The sequence below is a fragment of the Elephantulus edwardii genome, unplaced genomic scaffold, assembly GCF_000299155.1.
Source record: "Elephantulus edwardii isolate Elephantulus edwardi_28Jun2011 unplaced genomic scaffold, EleEdw1.0 scaffold00088, whole genome shotgun sequence".
NCBI lineage: Eukaryota > Metazoa > Chordata > Mammalia > Macroscelidea > Macroscelididae > Elephantulus > Elephantulus edwardii.
The window spans coordinates 7,416,339-7,435,042 of NW_006399838.1; the positions used below are offsets into that span (position 1 = coordinate 7,416,339).

Sequence of the window (18,704 nt, forward strand, 5' to 3'; positions counted from 1 at the left end):
GAATCAATGCTATTGAGTTGTGGTTCTGGAGAAGAGTATTGAACATAGCATGGAATACCAAGAGAACAAATAGATCTGTTCTGGAAAGGGTAGGACCAAATTGTTCCTTGGAGGCAAGGATTCTGAAGCTCCTTCTCACGTGCTTTGGACATATTGCCAGGAAGGACTAGTCATTGGAGAAAGGAGACCATGCTTGGAGGGGTAGAGGTTCAGCACAGGAGAGGAAGACCCTGGATAAGATAGATTGACACAGCGACTGTCACAATGGGAGTTGGTGTGTCAGAGACATTGAGGTTGGCTCAGGACAGGGCAAGGTCCAGAGCTATTGTTCATAGAGTCACTATGAGTCATAGATGACTTGGCAGCATCTTGGCAACAATAACAACATCAAACTAAAGATGAATTGTGTTCTTATAGAAGAATACTGAACATGCCGTGGATGCCAAAAGAACAAACGGATGTCTTGGAGAAAACACAGCCAGAGTGACCTTTGGAGGCAAGGATAGGGAAGCTTCATCTCACATACTTAGAGCATGTTACCAGGAGAAGATTTTCCTTGAAAAGGAGCCCCATTCTTGGAAAGATGGAGGGATAGTGAAAGGGAAGATAACCCTCAACAAAATGGATTGACACAATGACTATGGCAATGGGTTCTGTTCAAGACTGTCAGAGATTACAAAGACGGCACAGACTGGGGCAGAGTTCGACTCTATTGTTCAAAGGGTTGCTATGACCCATACTCAACTCAATGGTACTTAGCAAGAAGAAGAAGGAGGAGGCATGCTCCAATATTTTCAAAATGCAAGTGAACATGAACATTACCTGTTGGAATGTGGACTTCTCATTCTTATTCCCTGGGATGGAGAAACAGTGGAAGATCCTGGTGGAAATGGACTTTGAACTCATGTGGGAAAACACACAGCTTCTGTTTGCCCTGTGCCTTCTCTCCTCCCAGTCCACTGTCTAGTCCTCTCTGCCTCGATACAACACACTGCTTCCTCCACCATGGTTTTACCTTTCATTCATCTTTATCTGAATAATTCCTCATATTCCTCCATACCCAGCAGACTCACATCTCTCCTCTCTGCCCTCATCATTCCCATACTTGTCCACACTGTAGAGTTTACACATACTGATTTTCTGATGTATCTTCTTTTGACAAAAAAGGACATATCTCATTTTATCTCTTCTTTTCCCAGCGTTTAGCATCCAAGGACTTAGTAAGCACACTGAATGTTTTATTTGTGTGAGTTTGAATTCTTTTCAACGCCTCTGATGACCTTGTGGGTAAGGAGTTGATCTGATGTTGTCGTGTACCGTAGAGTCAGAACAGACCCAAAGCTTACCCTTTGGTGGGTTTTCAGAGGCTGTTAATTACATGGGAGGAGATTGTCTATCCTTCTGAGGAGCAGCTGGTGGCCTCGAACCACGTGCCTTTGGGATCGCAGCACAGCTGCCAATCTAAAACCAACTAGTTCAAATCCACCACCTGCTCCATAGGAGAAAGATGGGCAGTCTCCCCTCACACAATGTAAAGCCTCTGAAAACTTGGTAGGTAGGTCAGTGATGAGTCAATTCTGAATTGACAGCAATGAATTGGGATGGGATTTTTCACTGAGATAAAGTACAGCATTTTTAGGATCACTCAAAAATATCACCCCTAGGGGAGCTCTGGTGGCCTAGTGGCAAGAAGGTGCACTGCAATCCCAGAGACGCATGCTTCAAATCCACCAGATGCTCTGCCGGGAAAGGAGGGACAATCTCCTCCTGTACCAGTCAGATCTGATCTGACGGTACACAGACACACATACACAAAATTAAAAAAAAATAAATAAAAATAAAAAAATTTAAAAAAAAGTATCACCCCTAAATGAGAAAGACCTTCTCTCACATGTGAAATCTAATGGAAGTACTGTTATTGCATAATATTATTCTGACATCGTCATCTATGGAGGTCATACTGAATTAAACCCAAGGACAGGACTCCTGACACCTTAAGAACAACAAATAAGACAAAAACAAGTGCAACAGATGATTTTTTTTTCTCAGTATAAAAGATGCTTTCAAATTGTCCAGTAGAATTAGGTCAAATTGTCTCTCAGTATTCAAGCTACCAGGTTTGGTGGGTTTTTGTTTTGTTTTGAGTTTTTCAGAAACGAGATGTTCAAGCTACTCGTTTTTACAACAGTGATATTTGGAGGATATTAAAGCTGATTTTTAATCACTTCATGTGTTTCAAAAACTTTGTGGATGTGTTCCAAAATCTCAGGTTTCCAATATTCACAGTACAATATTGTGTGGGATCAGTCTCTTTTTTTAAAAAAATAATTTTAATGAACATTTACAGAGATTTTGGATTTCCATTCATTCATTGCTGCACTTCTCTCCCTGCCCAGCCCTTCCCCCGCCCCAGTTTGCTCCTTTCTTTTAAAAATAAAAAAAAACACTCCCTCCCTGGTACACAATCCCCCCCGCTTCCTGCACCCCTCACACAACCCCAAGTACATTCCACTATGCAACCTTAATTGTGGACTCTTGTGATAACTATAATACCCTATCATAAATTGCTTCAAAATTATTCACTCCCTCATCTGTTTCAGTGCAGTATACACAATTTATCCAGTTTTTCTCAGTCTTACCCCCACCCTGATATCACTCCCATTTTACAGCAGTGGCACCATGCAATATTTGTCCTTTTGTGACTGAGATATTTCACTCAGCATAATGTCCTCCAGGGTCACCCATTTTGAGTAATATTGCATGAGTTCATTGTTTTTCAATGCAGCATAGTATTCCATTGTGTGAATATACCGCAGCTTCTCTATCCATTCGTTTGTTGATGGGCACCTGGGTTGTTTCTAACTCCTTGCTATTGTGAACAAAGCCACTATAAACATGGGTGTGGGTCTCAGTCTCTTGAGGTTCTCCCACCTGTGTGTGTTTGCCCCTTACAGGTGTCTGCTACGCAGAGTTTGGGGTGCGTGTCCCCAAGACGACCGGCTCAGCCTATACCTACAGCTATGTCACCGTGGGGGAGTTCGTGGCGTTTTTCATTGGCTGGAACCTGATCCTCGAGTACCTGATCGGCACAGCCGCCGGCGCCAGCGCTCTGAGCAGCATGTTTGACTCGCTGGCAAACCACACCATCAGTCACTGGATGGTGGACACTGTGGGAACCCTCAACGGCCTAGGTGAGACGTGCATAGCCTCCCACTCCGAAGGGGGAGCCCAGAAAACCAATGCAATGGGCTCTCCCTTGTAGGATGCAACTTGGGAAACTACACTAAAAGGCTTAAAATGTCTTGTTTTTGTTTTTGTTTTGTTTTAAAAAGTGTTTCTTCCTCTGTCAATACCCCCTAAGGAATATTGCTTCCAATATATTTCCTTTTTTTTTTTTTAGCCCCTTCTATGTAGCCTATGTCCTCACTCACTCTAATGGGCTCTCATTAATTCTAGCTGATATCTAATTATGAATTTTGAATTCTGGAGGAAACAGGGAGGAGAAAAAAGGATAGCTGGTTTGGTGAATTCTGGTAATCCTGGTCAGTGTCTTGGTTTTGACCTAAAAATATGGCAAGGTATATAAACAGTACACATATTGTTGTTGTTGTTGTTGTTGATGATGATGATGATGATGATGATTGCCTTCAAGTCGAGCACGACTCATAGCAACCCTATGAACAAAAGGACTGAAATTTTTCTATGACTATCGACATTTATCAAAGTTCCTAGAGTTTCCGGAGGCAAGTTGTTTAGGAAGTGGATGCCACTCTTATCTATAAAAATGTTCTACCAAAATGATGTTCACCACTGCCTTATAATATAAAAAACAAAAACAAATGTAAAGCAGCGTCAGCGTTCTGCAGTGGGTTAGGTAGTAGACTTGCCCAGTCACACAGCTGCTTACTGGCCACCGAACAGCTGATTGCAGACTAGAGTGCAATGCCTGTTCCACTCTCTAGAGGGCAGGAGTCCACTGGCCGATGAGCTGGGCCCAGCAGGGCGAAGCATCCTTGGTCACTTTCTCTCTGCAATCACGTATGCATTGGAGGTGGGGGAGGGTCCTCTTGGGAATTTTTTCAAAGACGAAAATGCTTAACATTTATAAGAAGGAAAAGTTTATTGGCATCAAAGAGAAGTATTTACAATTTATCCAGAGAAAAGAATTTTCAAATAGCATGTTAGGCCTACCTACACATCTCAAATGTCCTAAAACTACACTGGCATCAAAGAGTTAGTCCCAGTCCCATTGTTTCATCAATCAATCAATCATTGTTGTATTTGTTACATCTTAAAAGAAAAAGAAAAAGAAAAAATCCATGATGTAGCCCAAATTTTGGTTCAAGATACCAGGTCATCTCACTTGCATATCAAAGCCTGCCCTTTGGCAAATAGATGCTTCTATCTGCTTGTGAACTGTGACACAGGCCTGCAGACATACAGACTCCACACACGTGCACACACCCTTGCTTCTCTCTCCACTCCGTGACTGGCTGACCTGTCTTGTCAGAGCAGAATGTGAATCGGCTGTGGTCCTTGGAGGGAACGTTCTTGGCCTCTTTTCCCCTCACAGCAATGTGACCTTGCGTCTTCCCGTCTAGGGAAAGGTGAAGAGTCCTACCCGGACCTGCTGGCCCTGGTAATAGCGGTCATCGTGACCATCATCGTGGCCCTGGGAGTGAAGAATTCCGTGGGCTTCAACAACGTCCTCAACGTGCTGAACCTGGCGGTGTGGGTGTTCATCATGATTGCAGGCCTCTTCTTCATCAATGGGAAGTACTGGGCGGAGGGCCAGTTCCTGCCGCACGGCTGGTCAGGGGTGAGTGCCTTCCTCAAACCCGATACGCAGAGGTGTGTCCAAGGTGTGGCGGGGTTGCTGCGGGGCCTGGGCGCCTCTTGAAGTGCGAGCACCATTGACCACTTTCTATTATTCAAGTTCAGCCCGACGTCCTTCCTCCAGCTTTAGTGAAAATCTAGAGCAAGACCGAGAAGCAGGATAGAGGGGAACAGAGGTGCTTGCCCCAGCGTTCACGTCCAAAGGGTGCCCACAGAATGCTCAATATCAATGCTGGGGCCCGCAAACAGGAAGGCACCTGACTGAGACAGGAGAATAAGTGGGAGGAGGGGTTAGTGTGTTTAACACACTATCAATGTCCATTCACCTTGAAAATGGACTGCTTAGGGGTAGCGCATAGTTTTAGCAACGGCCCCTGGACACTTGCATTGAGGGTTAGGGCGTAATAAAAAGATTCGCCCGTGCTGCCCTTTGCTGGCACATCTGTTGCATTGCTGGCCTTCCATCTGGTCACTGGTCTAAGATATATTTTCAAGTAAATATTCATGGCACCCTCTTCAGCACTTTTCAATCTTAGTTCAACTAAACGCTCTGAAAATGTGTTTCTTACATTTGGGTGGTAGTGTTTCACAAACACTTGTTGAGGACCCATTCTGTACATACAGCAAGAATCAACTCAGTGTTTCGGCCACTTGCAATTAGCCTAGCAGGGCATTAAGTGGTTTGCATGTAATATCACCTTTAATAATCACAAGGATCTGGCAAGGAAGAGAATGCCATTCTAGTTTTGCAGATACAGAAACTCGCAGTGCAGCCAAATGACTTCTTACTAAGCACACGGGGTGTGTGGTAATCAGGAGCTGAAGCTTGGGCTGCCCGAGCCACAGCCTGTGCACAAGCTATTCCACAGCACAGACTTTATCTACAGATGAGCAGACGATACAGGCATGCACATCAATGGACAAGATGATAAGGGAGGTTGGGAGAGGATAAGCGCAGAGCAGGTGAGTGTTCCTGGGTCTGGAACTAGGGAAAGAACAATTCTTAACCACTACCTCAATAGTTGGCAGGTGGGTCTGAGGACAGTTAAGTGGGCTGAATGGTGGTCATTGTTATTGTTGTTGGGTCCTGTTACCCTATTAACGACAGATCTGAACCTTGTCCTAGTCTGTACCATCCTCGCAATTTCTGCCATGTTTGAGCCCATTGTTACAGTCACCGTGTGAGTCCATCTCTAGATGGACTGCTAGAGTCTTCCTCTGCATCGCTTACACTCTACCTCCCCCCCAAGCATTGTCCTTTTTCTAAAAACTGGCCCTTCCTGAAAAAATGCCCAGAGTATTTGAGAGGAAGTTTCACTATCTTGTCTCTCGGGGAACACCCTGGTTGTCCTTCCTCCCAGATAGACTTGTCTGTCCTTCTGTCAGCCCACGACTGAGTAGAAAGATGGTTCCAAAGCCCACTCCAGGGTCTGATCCATGGCAGGGAATTTGCCTGGGAGGGCCGAGATGTGAGCAAGATAATGGGCTGGACCAAAAGGACATCGTAAGAGCTCAGAACAGCGGTGTGGTTTACAGTAAAGAAAAAGAGGGGAACGAGAGTGGTAAATAATTTACACTGGAAAAATTCAGCTCGTTGCTGACCCCCTCAGTGAGTTTTCAGAGGCCATAGATTTCCCAGGAGGAGACTGTCCATCTTTATCCCTCACACCAGCCAGTAGATTTGAACCTTGTGCTATGGGGTTGGCAGTACAATTCCCTACCAAAGAGACTATGAGAGTTTACACTGAAAAGTGGTTCTAAATCTCACCAGTTTGGGTTTGTTTTCTTGGTTGTTTTGTTTGTGTGGATGTTGTGTTTTTTTGTTGGGTTGCTTTGGGTTTGTTTGGTTTTGGTTTTTTTGTTATGGTAGAACGTAAACCAGAGAATTTAAAACTGGAAACTGGTATTTAAGAGGGAAAAATATATTTATGTGAGTTATATATACAGTACACATACTATCCAAAGTACTGAAGAGCAATGGTGTCTCTCTGGAGACTAAGGTGCGTCTGATACAGGCCATGGTCTTTATAATCATCACTTGTTATGTGTCAGAGAGTTGGACAATGACCAAGGAGGATAGAAGGAGAATTGATGCCTTTGAGCTGTGGTGCTGGAGAAGAGTATTGAGAGTACGATGGACTGTTAGGAAAACAAACAGATTCATCCTGGAAAGGGTTAAACCAGATGGCTCCTTGGAGCCAAGGATTCTGAGGCTCCGTCTGACATACTTTGGACATGTTGTTAGGAGGGACTGGTCCTTGGAGAGGGACATCATGCTTGGTAGGGTGGAGGGATGGCGCAGGAGGGGAAGGCCTTCTATGAGGTGGATTGATTCAGTGACTGGGGTAATCAGGATGGGAGTGTCAGAGGCAGTGAGATTGGCACAGGACAGAGCAGGGTTTAGGGCTGTTGTACATAGGGTTGCTATGAGTTGCAAGGGACTCTACAGCACATAACAACAACAACAATATATATACAGAGAACAGTCGAGTTATTTTGTCTAACTAATGGCAAAACTTCTCAAATAAGGACCTTCATGGATGTTTAAATGGTAATTGAGTTTTATATACCAAAATATATTTTAGCTTAAAAGGAAAATCTTTTCTGAAATGTAATGATTTAGGAAGTAACTGGTCCATTTATCTCAAATATTTACTAATGGTCAAGGAATAACTTTTTTCTCTATACATTATTACAGTAACAAAGAGACTCTGTATGGACTCCTTTAAAAAACAAACAAACAAACAAAAACCACCACCACAAAAAAACTTTAATAACCCTTAATGCTAATAGAGTGGTGAGTGATAGGGACAAGAAATAGAATTTTTAAATTGTATGAAAAACAAGTCACTGCTTTCCTCCTGATGGACATTATTTTGTTTTAGATGAGCCACTGAAAGCAATTTTAGTTAAAAAAAAAGCTTAGGTGACTTGTTTCAAATTTTGAAACCATTTCATATTTATTAGGTCAAATATTTGCAATTGAAGATTTCATGTTCTTTGTTTTTTAAAAAAAAATAAACATTTCTTAAAAACAAACAAAACAAAAAACCTGGAAGGGATTTCAAAGGTCACCAGTTCGTATTTCCTCTTTAATAGACAAAGAAGTGAACATCCAGGGAGCAGAGCCTGCCTGGGTATCAGAAAGCTACACGTCCAATTCCTTTTGTGCCTTTAACTTTTGCTTAGACTGGTTTTCCTCCAAGATGTCCAGGGATCAGAAATCAATCTTGGAGAACACTCAAAATAACTTCTGTTTATTCTGAACCGTGCTACGCTGTTCAATGCAGAGAAATAAGCAAGCAGTCAATATAAACTAAGATTTCTAGTCTCCTGCTTATCTGTAAGAATTCCACAAAGTTCATCCTTTCTCCTTGAAACAAGCAAAGCCTGAAACTGGTTAAAACCAGAAGAAGATACAAAGGAATACTCTTGGCCCCGTTCTGGATCTCGAAGCCTGTGTTTTCTTATGATACAAATTGTTCCTGTCCTATCTCGTAAGAAAAACAACAAATTATAAAACTGAAAAGAAAGCATGTTTTCCCAGAACTCAATTGCAGTTCCCTCTTAGGATACACAAATGTTCTCATCATTTTCTTCACAATAGAAGCGGTTATTGGATCACAGCCTTACTAGAGTACTTGTGCCAATGGTTAACTTCTGTGCTGTTTTTTCCTCTACCCAGTGGGCAAACTAATTGCATAAAATTAAATAAAATTAATTTTATTTAGAATAAAGAAGAAGAAAGACTAAGACTAAAATTGTGGGTGTTTTATGTATACATTGCCAGGGTCCATAATAGCATTAAGGACAGAAGAAAAGAGTTAGTACTTACTATGACTAGATAACTGGCATTATGTCTCTTAGTTATCATCATGTTCAATTGTTACAGCAAAACTTGAAGACAGGTGAGCTCTGGTGGCCTAGTGGCAAGAAGCTGCGCTGCAATCCCAGAAGTACACAGTTCAAATCCACCAGATGCTCTGCTGCAGAAGGAGGGGCAATCTCCTCCTCTACCTCTCAGATCAGACTTGACAGTACATAATTTAAAAAAAAAAAAAAAACAACTTGAAGACAAGTGTCCTTACCCCAACATACAAATGGAGAACGCATGATTCAGAGGACCTCAACATCATTCCTGAGTTTCCTTAGCTAGTCAGAACCAAGACTAAAATTTCTACCCAAATCAGAACAATCCAAAGCCTTTTAACTACATTGAGTAACTTTTCCATGTTGGTCATTTCCTTCTGAATGTTCATTAAGAAAGGAAAAAGTAATAAGGTAACTAATTCATAGAAAGTTATTTTTCCATGTCTTTTACACTCCCATAAAGTCAGCATTCCTAAACAAAGAAGAGCATTACAGGATGGTCTGTCCCTTGTCCTCAGAAGGAAATATGGTTTACCTGATCCAGACTGAGCTTTCTAAGACGTCCTGTCAAAGCAAATGGAAAATTTTTGAGAATTACTCAGTTTATATTTAATTCTCAAAATCCCCCTAAATAGCACACCCCCCCTGAAGTTCAGGCCCCATGTGGAGACTAGAGTTAGTGTACTGTGTATAAATGTCCATCACTTGTTTGGAAAAAGTTGAAGTGAGTCTTTTAACCTCTCTTTTTGTGCTTTGTTCTGGAGTCTTTACTCATTTTCAGGTTCTGTTCTTCCCTTTTCAAGGACTTCATATCTGTCCCATCCGGGAAGGAGCCCTAGGAATCCCCCATTTATGCGTCAACCCAAGTTCTCACTATGTTGACCAGAAAGTGGAAAGTCAGGCATAGCAGAAGCAAAGGAGGCCGTGTCTCCTTCCTAACACGATCAAACATACATTTCCCGCGTGACAAACTCTTATGTAGACATTTTCATGTCATCTTCACAAGAGGCCTGCGGATAGTGTAACGATCTCCACTTAGATATTGAAATAACTGAAAAGGACAATCACAGATCTAGATCTGAAGTCACAAAGCCCAAACTCAACTCCAGTCCTGAGGAGCTCAAACTCACACTTCTTCACTCCTCAGCGAGTTACAACACACACAGCCAGTTCTCTCTCCTGACACCTTTGTTCATCGACCTCATTACAACCCAAGCCCACCTCTCGGTGGGCTCATCCTTGATCACCAAGAAAATCTACCTGGGATTTTGGATTCTCTTCCACAAATCCATTTTACCAGCAGGAGACTCGAAGGTGTGTCCTACAGGGTGCAAATAAAGTATCCTCTGAGCCCAACATGAAGGTTCTGATTCATCCAACCTTGATTGTTGAATAACTCATCTTCTTAGTGTACTGACCTAGACCTTTCTTAGCTTTCAGTTTAGGTCATTTTTTCAGTCTCATAAGGCCACTTTGAGTTTAAATGCTGTTTTTTAAGAACCAGTCATTCTTTCATTAGAATCACCAGCAAATAAACACACTGCCACTCAGATTGAACAACAGCCGACAAATGTGTACTTCCCAGTAGGCCACTACATGGACTTCTTTACTCCTTAGGGAAACCCTGACCCCTGTCCCTGAACTGGAGATTAGAAAAGTGTTCCAATCTACTTTATGCTTCGATGTCTCCTAAGGAAATGAGATAGATGAAACTTACAACTCTTATAGGTGGTATATTAGAATAGTACTATATGATTTGGGAACGAATTCAAATTGTGTCTTGGAGTCCTTTGAAGGGGTTAATGAAAGCTGTGTCCTCTGGCCATGGATCCTTCATAAACCCTACTCTTTCGCCTGCTCCAATCACTTCTTTCCAAAGAAAATATCTTAAGGAATGGTTTACTCACTTACAGGTTCTGGGTCAACTATTTCTTTGGTCTTGAAGAGCTTAAGAAAAACAAACATTTTCCCCCTATATCGAGTAACTGCTGGCCTGTAGCTGAACCCCTGCTTTCATCTGCAATTTCTCAGTCCCTGGAGGCTGTTGAACGTGTATTCCCTTTATGTTATTTGTTCTTGATGATATCTTATGGTTTCTCTTTAACCAAATACGATACTCCACCAGCACAAACAGCTCCCAGGAAAATGCACCATCGCAAGCGTTGGAAGGAATGCTGACAGCCTCTAAACCAATGGGAAGTTGTTTGCCTGTTCTCCACATCTGAATCCGTTTGTGAGAATCTATTTGCACATTCCACCATTACTGACACTGCGGACAGGCTGCTAAGAGAGCTGGGGCAGGAGGGTGGTAGGAAATTCTATGGAAGTTGAAGTTGTGTGTAGTTACCTTGGGAGTGAATTACATAAAGGGCCCTAATTATCTCCTAGGCATCTGGCAGGCTGGCCAAGGCAGAGCTGGCTTCATTCACATGCCTTTCAGACATCAGTAACGCACGCAGGGGACCAGCTTTTAGGGACCACACACACTGAGTAGCAGAGCACTAATGACATTGCTTTTGACAACTAATTAAGCAGCTGCTCTCCAGCAACGGAGGAGGCACGTGCTGCTTTCTTGAAAAACTGGAGAAGGACAGACCCCCTTCTGGACTGCCTGTCTGAGGACCGATGCCAGGTTTGCTCTGGAAAGCAACATCCGTTCATGTCAACAAATTAAACAGTCGCTGCTAACAGTCACTGCTATTTTTGTACTGAAATAAAGTCATAAGGAGTCAGAACAAAGTGTCAATGAGCACAAAACACACACCACACACACACACAGACACATGTTTTCTACCAGTGTCATTTGCAGATGTTCACCTTGCAGACGTCCCACGTTCCTTCATGCCTGAAAGAAAGAGATTGTATTCCTGAGTGACCAGATCTGAGATCTGGGGAAAATGTGGCAGAAAGCAGTTATCGTGGTTGGTAGGGTGGAGACATTCCTTATACAGTTTCATCTTGTGCTCTTTGTATTGGCCACAATACAAAGAAAAACAAAACAAAAATCAAAGAAGAAAGGAGCCAGACAAAGGGGAAGGGTGGAAATAAGGATGGAAGGGGTGAGTGTGAATAAATAGGAAAGATTCAGTGGGGACTCAAAAAGATGGAGTCGTGATAGGCATAGATCAATAGTAATTAATAATATAAAATGCAACATATATGAAAGATTGTATGAAACACAATGTAAGTGAAAGATTGTATGAAACACAATGTAAGTGAAAGATTGTATAAAACGCAATGCCTGTGAATGAATCACGATGTATATGAATTATTGTATGTAAATCCACAACAAAAAAAAATAATCAACTTGTTGCTCTTGAGTCAGAACGGACCCAGCTGACCCACCACTGGGTTCCCAAGGCTGTAAATGTCACAAGGAGAGGGCCCACCTTTCTTTGCTTGGAGCTGCCGGTGGATTTCAGCCAGAGAGGTGTAGCCTTGGGGTTAACAGCACGAATTGCTACAGACTACGCCAAACCAAACTCCCTGTGTATTGGCCAACCAGGGACTACGTACTTGCAAGAAAGTAAAACTCATTCAAACGATCTCAACTTCAGAGATGTTGTTTGGTTGATTATTTTGCTAATTGTATTACCTTCTTTTTGAGCAGTTTCCTTTTATGCAAATCAGAGCCTCAGAAAACCTGCTGGGAGGTCAGTTGCGGATAGGTTCCAACTTGACAGCCATAAGTTCGAGTCTCTTTGATAGGCTGTTTCTTTACTCTTTGTCTAGATATGCCAGGGTCTGTTTGACCTCAGTAAATATGCTGGGTTTTCTCCAACTGGTTCCACTCCTCAGGTACACCCTTCACATTCTTGTTTATGCTCTGAAAGACCCCTGACTGCTTACTTCTTGTTTGGTGTAGCCGAGGGGAGATATTAATAGGAAACAGAAAGGGAGGAGAAAGGAAAGCCAGGCTGTTTCACCTTCATTCCCTCCCATCTTTGATGCCATGTCTCTGGCACTGGCTGTGACCCTCCCAAACACAGCTCCTTCTAGGCTGCCACCAGCTCACGGGCTTCTGGGAACAGCTTTCTCCTCTTTTATCTGTAAACCTGTGAAGAGACACCAACACTTCTCATTGTGAATAGTCTCTGATGCCCCCACATCCCTCACTGGCCCAACTCTTCCTGTCTCTCTCTCTCATTACACCTTCACTGAAGTGGTTTCATCTGATCCACTTGAGTTGAACTCTATTTCCTGACTAACGGAGTAGAGCCACCAAGCATCCTACCTTTCTCTGATCTATTCAGTCTTTCTTCAATCATATTACTTTCTATTTCTGTTGTTGTTGTTGTTGATTGTCTTCAGGTTGAGGACAACTCATAGCAACCCTATGTTCACAAAAGGCCTGAAGCCCCTCTACAACCATTGACATTTATCAAAGTTCATAGAGTTTCTGGAGGCATGTGGATTAGGAAGTGGATGCCACTTATATATATGCAAATTCAGACTTTCTCTTTACAAACCATTCTTCCCAACTAGATTGAAGTCAGTTTCCTGGCATCTAATTATTATTAATAATGGCTATCCATCTTTTTCCCCAATACCACTATCAAAGACCCCATTCTTCAATCTTCCATATTTATCATTATCTAACTTTCACACTAGATAAATATGTGTTGGGTTCAATAATAATAGTAGTAGTAGTAGATAAGAATCTGTGCTTCTTTCTATCTTCTCTGGACAAACTTAACCGTATAATATTGGTAATAACTAGCATTTAGTGAGCCCCTATGAATTTGCAGACCCTTGGTTGTATAGTGGATTGAGCAATGAACTAAAGCGTCAGTGGTTCAAACCCCCCAACTGTCCCATGAATGAGGAACTCCATAGAGCAGACTTCCTCGGAAACCCTAAGGAGTGTTTCTATTCTGCCTTATATGATCAGTATAAGTGGGAGTCAACTCAACGACAGTAGGTACTATGTGTTAGGACTGTCACTTCCTTCAATCCTGGAAACAATCCCATGAGCTAAGTACTGTTATTATCTCCATGCCAGTCATAAACTGAATCCCTGAAGCTTAGACACCAAGGTCTTCTGTTGCAGGACCAGTCTGTTGTGTGCAAAGTCTGCACTATTTTCCCCCCTCACGTGTCTGGACTGCAGTGACGGCCAGGTATGGGCCCCACACTCCAACGCCATCCCTTTTCAGGGCTAGTTGTTTCTACAGGTAGTTGTTACACACTCCTGAGCGGATTCCGTGGTCGCTGTCCTGAAAGCCTGCATACGTAACCACCACCAAGCACAGCTTCAGTGCCTGGCCCTGGGATTCCCTCTACAGCCACGGCTACACTTCAGCAACTGTGCTGTTACTGCTTCACGTAGTTGACAGTCTCCATGTCCTTCACAAAGTCTTCTCTCCTTTGAGCTAAACACCCCCAAGTCCCACATCAGTCCTCACATGGCATGGTTGAAAGAATTATCACCGTTTCCGAGGGGAGAGCTCCCCCAGAGCTCTTCTGTAAAACCCTCCCACCCTCCTACTCCCAGCTGTCAATTAGCCTTTCCAGTGTCTAGGCCCTTTCTAGGGAGCTCTGGTGGCAAGAAGCTGCACTGCAATCCCGAAGGCACGAGGTCCAAGGCCACCAGCTGCTCCCTGGGAGAAGGAAGGGCAATCTCCTCCTGTGCGATTAACTGCTTCTGAAAATCCTTTAGAGGGTCAGCTGGGGGTTGGTTTCCTACTCTACGGTACACAACAACAACAACACCACAACACACTCTTTATATGTACACAGTGCTGACAACATAAATTAGGTAAAGAGTGGTAGTCCTGGGTCATCCTAAATTGACAAGGAGGAACCTTGATTTAAAATAGTGAATGATTTAGAAGAAGAATGTGTGCAGGCTTCTGAGTGGGTGGTGGGTGGGTGGATGTGTGAGCTCAAGGAAGAGAAACAGAACACATTTTCCGGCGTCTGTCTTTAAGCAAAGCATTTCTTGATCAAGTTTCGTGAGCCTGAAAACCCGGCAATGTGTTCATGCCTGAAAAGCAGAAGCATTTTCTAGACAAGTTAAAAAACAAGCAGATTTCTAAACCCATGAAGTAATCTCTGTTTTCTCTCATGCCCAAATGGGGGCTGGTGTGAAAAAGAGCTTTATCTTCTCTTCTAGTTTTTATTCAGAAAATAGTCTTCTAGAGATGAAGTTACTTATGTCACAGAAAGTCTTCCTACTCAAGTTATTGAAACAGAAAAAGGGTTCTTAATGTTTTGCTTTTTATCTTAGGCCCCTTTTGTCAGTCTGGCCAAGCCAATAAACTGCTGAAAATTATATATTCCAAATGAATAATACAATTACATAGAATTTAAAAATAAATCAATTACATTGAAATAGAGCTAGCAAAATATTTTAAAATTATGATATGCCAAGAATATGTCTCTTTGATCATGAGCTAAATGTTTCCATGTCTAATATTATTATAACTTGCAAGTAGCAGTAGCATAAATGAGTTTTTCATTTTTATTTTATACTGAGTAACATAAATATTTAAAGATTTCTGTAACATAGGAGATACCGATATCTAATTGTTAATAACAACAAAATCATAGGCACTGTTAATCGTTTACATTTATCCCTGAAAGAGGTGAGAGATTATAATGATAGCAATTTCGCCAGAAAACCTCACGTGTAAAAACTCAAACTCATTGCCATCAAGTTCGGACCATTCATAACTGACCCTCCTGCGTGTTTTGGAAGTTGAAAGAGGGAGATGACCCCTTCGTGAATTCCCCTGTTGGTGCTCCTAGCAATCCTATGAACAACAGATCTGAATCCTGTTCTGTCCCGTGCCGCCCTCAGGATTTCTGACACACTTGCACCCATTGTGAGGTCAATCTGTCTGGTTGAGTGTCTTCATCTGTTTCCCTGAGCCTCCACCTTCCCAAGTATGATGTCTATCTCCAAGAAATAGCCTCTGCTAGCAACATGAGCAAAGTACCTGAGACAAAGCTCTGTTATCTTTGCCTCCAAGAAGCTTTCTGATTGCACTTTCTCCAAGACGCCAGCTTGTTCTTTTGGCCGTCCATGGGATATTCACTACTCTTCTCTAACACCACTGCTCAAAGGCGTCGAGTCTTCTTCGGTCATCTTTATTCACGGTCCAGCTCTCAGATGTATAGTGAGTGACTGAAAATACGATAGCCTGAATCTGGGGCCCTCTCATCTTCAAATTGACATCCTTGCTCCTCAGTCATTTGGAGACACGCCACATCTAACAATGGACTTGTCCAATGGAATGCATTGGATTCCTGAATTCCAGGGTCCTATAGATCTCCTGATGTCCTTGGACCCCAGAATCAAAATCCTTGAATTAAGGACATTAATCTCAGTTGGGATTTGCTGTGAAAGAGAGAGCTCATTGAGCAGAAGAGCAAATACTGCTTTGTTCAGTTTTGAGATTTCAGTGTTGTACTTTGCATGCCTTGTGGATTCTAGGGTTTTCACATCTGATCTTTTTCTCACTACAGAATCAGCAGAGACAGTGAGAGCGAAATTTTTGGTACAAACATTTGCATGGCTCATATTTTTAATGTTATCATTTATAAACTAAAGGTAGAGAAAAGAAAAACACGGTCCTCTCTTCTCTCACCACCCTTTACTCTTAAATGTAGAAAAATGCCTCTCCCTCAGTAATCCAAGAGTGGCCTTTCTTTTTCTTTTCAATGGATGAGCTTCTCGTTGCAAGGCAACGTCGCCTAAATTTCAGTAAATTCACAGGAAGAAAGTACGACAGTCCTTAATCAGAGCTTTTTCACTGGTGTCTTGACTTTCCAAGTCCACACCGCCCTGGAAGTCACATTGGTTCCTGTCAGGTGGATGTGCCGCGGAGGCTGCTGGATTCCGTCCCTAAGCTGTACACTCGGTCGGCTCCTGCCACGGTTCAACTGGCTCAGCCAAACTTTCAGAGGGACCCCCTAGCTCATTAAAAAAATACCTGAATATGGGAAAGTCCTTTCTAGAACTTCAACTCAGGAGCACTGATGGTGATTACAAGGAGCTCTGGTGGCCTCCTGGTAAGGAGTTGTGCGGTCAACCGAAAGGCACTTGGTTTGAATCCACAAGCTGCTTCTGGGAGAAAGAGGGACAATCTCCTCCTCTGTGATTTGCTGCCTCCAAAAAAGAACTGTAGGATTAGTTAGTAATTGGTTCCAACTCAATGACACAACATAACACAACAATGGGGACTGGGAAGGCAAAGTCTTAGTACAAAAATATCTTAAGTCTTCTATTTTAAATACTACCAGAGCCAACTCAGTATCTTTACGACAGTCAAAACTAACCCCTCATGTTTCCAAACAGCCTGAGGTGGAAGTCGAGAAGAGGGCGTTAATGAGTTCCCCTCAAAATTCAGATGGCCAACTCAATGATGTGTCTACATGCCAGTCAGTTACCAGGTGATACAAGCACTTAATGAGCTTGCTACTAACGAAAACTTGAAGGTTTAACAGCCTTCCAGAGGACAAAGCCCTGGCAATCTACATCCCCAAAACTAGCCATTGAAGAAACACAAGTCCATCCTCACCCATGAGGAGGTGCCATGAATCAGGACTGACTCAGGTGAAACTGGTTTAGATCCTTGGTTTATTGTCCAAATGGATTTGAACTTGTTTTATGACTCATGACAGGGCAGGGTTCAGGGCAGCTGTACATAGCAGGTGACTCAATGACACATAACAACAATAACATACTATGGCAGGCTTGGAAGCAGGAGTGGCGTCCACTTCCTAAACAACCTGCCTCCGGAAACTCTATGAACTTTGACAAAGGTCGATAGTTGTAGAGGGGCTTCAGGCCTTTTGTTCACAGGGTCACTATGAGTTGTGCTCGACTCAAAGGCAATCATCAAAAACAATATGACTCCATATTCATCTGAGCATAATCATTACCTCCATTTCATGCTTGAGAGTCACACACCTACAGAGCAAAGTCCAAAACTCGGTGGTTAAGCACCTGTGTCAGCACGGTGGTCTCTCCTCCCACCAGCCACGTCAGCAGGATGATTGGAGGAACCACATTTCAAGGCCGATGTTTCCCAGCCATTCAGAGCCTGACAGATACTCTCGTCTCCCCAGGTGCTGCAAGGAGCGGCCACGTGTTTCTACGCTTTCATTGGCTTTGACATCATTGCCACCACGGGAGAGGAAGCCAAGAATCCCAACACATCCATCCCCTATGCAATCACCGCCTCCCTGGTCATCTGTTTGACGGCATATGTGTCTGTAAGTATCTGCTGCTTGAACTGCACGGGATCCTCCCCTGACCTTAAGGGACACTATACTCCCTGTTCTATCAGGAACTGGTCATTGCTTGTCCTTTTAAGTGTTAGTGGGCATGTTCTCGCATTCCCTATGGTCACATGCTTTGATGACAAGGAGAAAGTGAGGGCTCCAGACGGGTGATGAGGAGAACCCTCGGGCCTGTCTTCAGCCCTGCCCTCCAGGGGTCTCCAGCCCTCTCCCTTCCTCCCCTCAGGCGCTCGGTGTCTGCCGATGTCCCTAGGACTGGTGTGCGGAGAGTGGGCTGCGGTCCAAGGAACTCAGATCATAGGCTGGCAGTAACGGGTGGGTGTGCGAGCAGAGGCATTGAGGGCCTCTGTGCACACTTCTCAATGCTCCTCTGTCTTCTGAGAGCTTCCCTGCCGCAAACAGGCGAGGCTCCCCGGAGTGGGGAGGGGACCTGCATTGTCCTCCAGGGACGTCTTCCCCTTAAATCTCAAGAGAACAAATGCAGTTTCTCTCAGCGGTTGTTCCCTCTTCTTGCACTGGGTCGTTCTTACCCCTATGGATTTCCCTGCCACAGAGAAGCCTCAGAATTGAAGCTTTAAGCCGTGTCTCCTCAGAATCATGGCCCTGAAACAGAACGCTTTATTATTTAGGCCTTTCATCTCGTAGCTTCATGAACAGAATTCCTGTCTCAGATAGCTCAGCCCCAGCCAAAACTTCCCTCAGTCTCTGGTAAAGGACGGTCAGTTGACTAGCCAAAAGGTATGTTGTTA

The 18,704-nt window shown here is 43.3% G+C and overlaps 1 protein-coding gene across 1 annotated transcript in view; it reads left to right on the forward strand.

Annotated features, from left to right (window-relative positions):
- The window catches only part of SLC7A14 (solute carrier family 7, member 14), an 82,093-nt gene that overhangs the window by 34,291 nt on the left and 29,098 nt on the right, over positions 1-18,704 (forward strand). Inside the window, exons 2-4 of the mRNA XM_006890359.1 lie at positions 2,955-3,191; positions 4,602-4,819; positions 17,782-17,928. Coding sequence (XP_006890421.1) covers positions 2,955-3,191; positions 4,602-4,819; positions 17,782-17,928 — 602 coding nt within the window. The remainder of the gene's footprint in view (positions 1-2,954; positions 3,192-4,601; positions 4,820-17,781; positions 17,929-18,704) is intronic.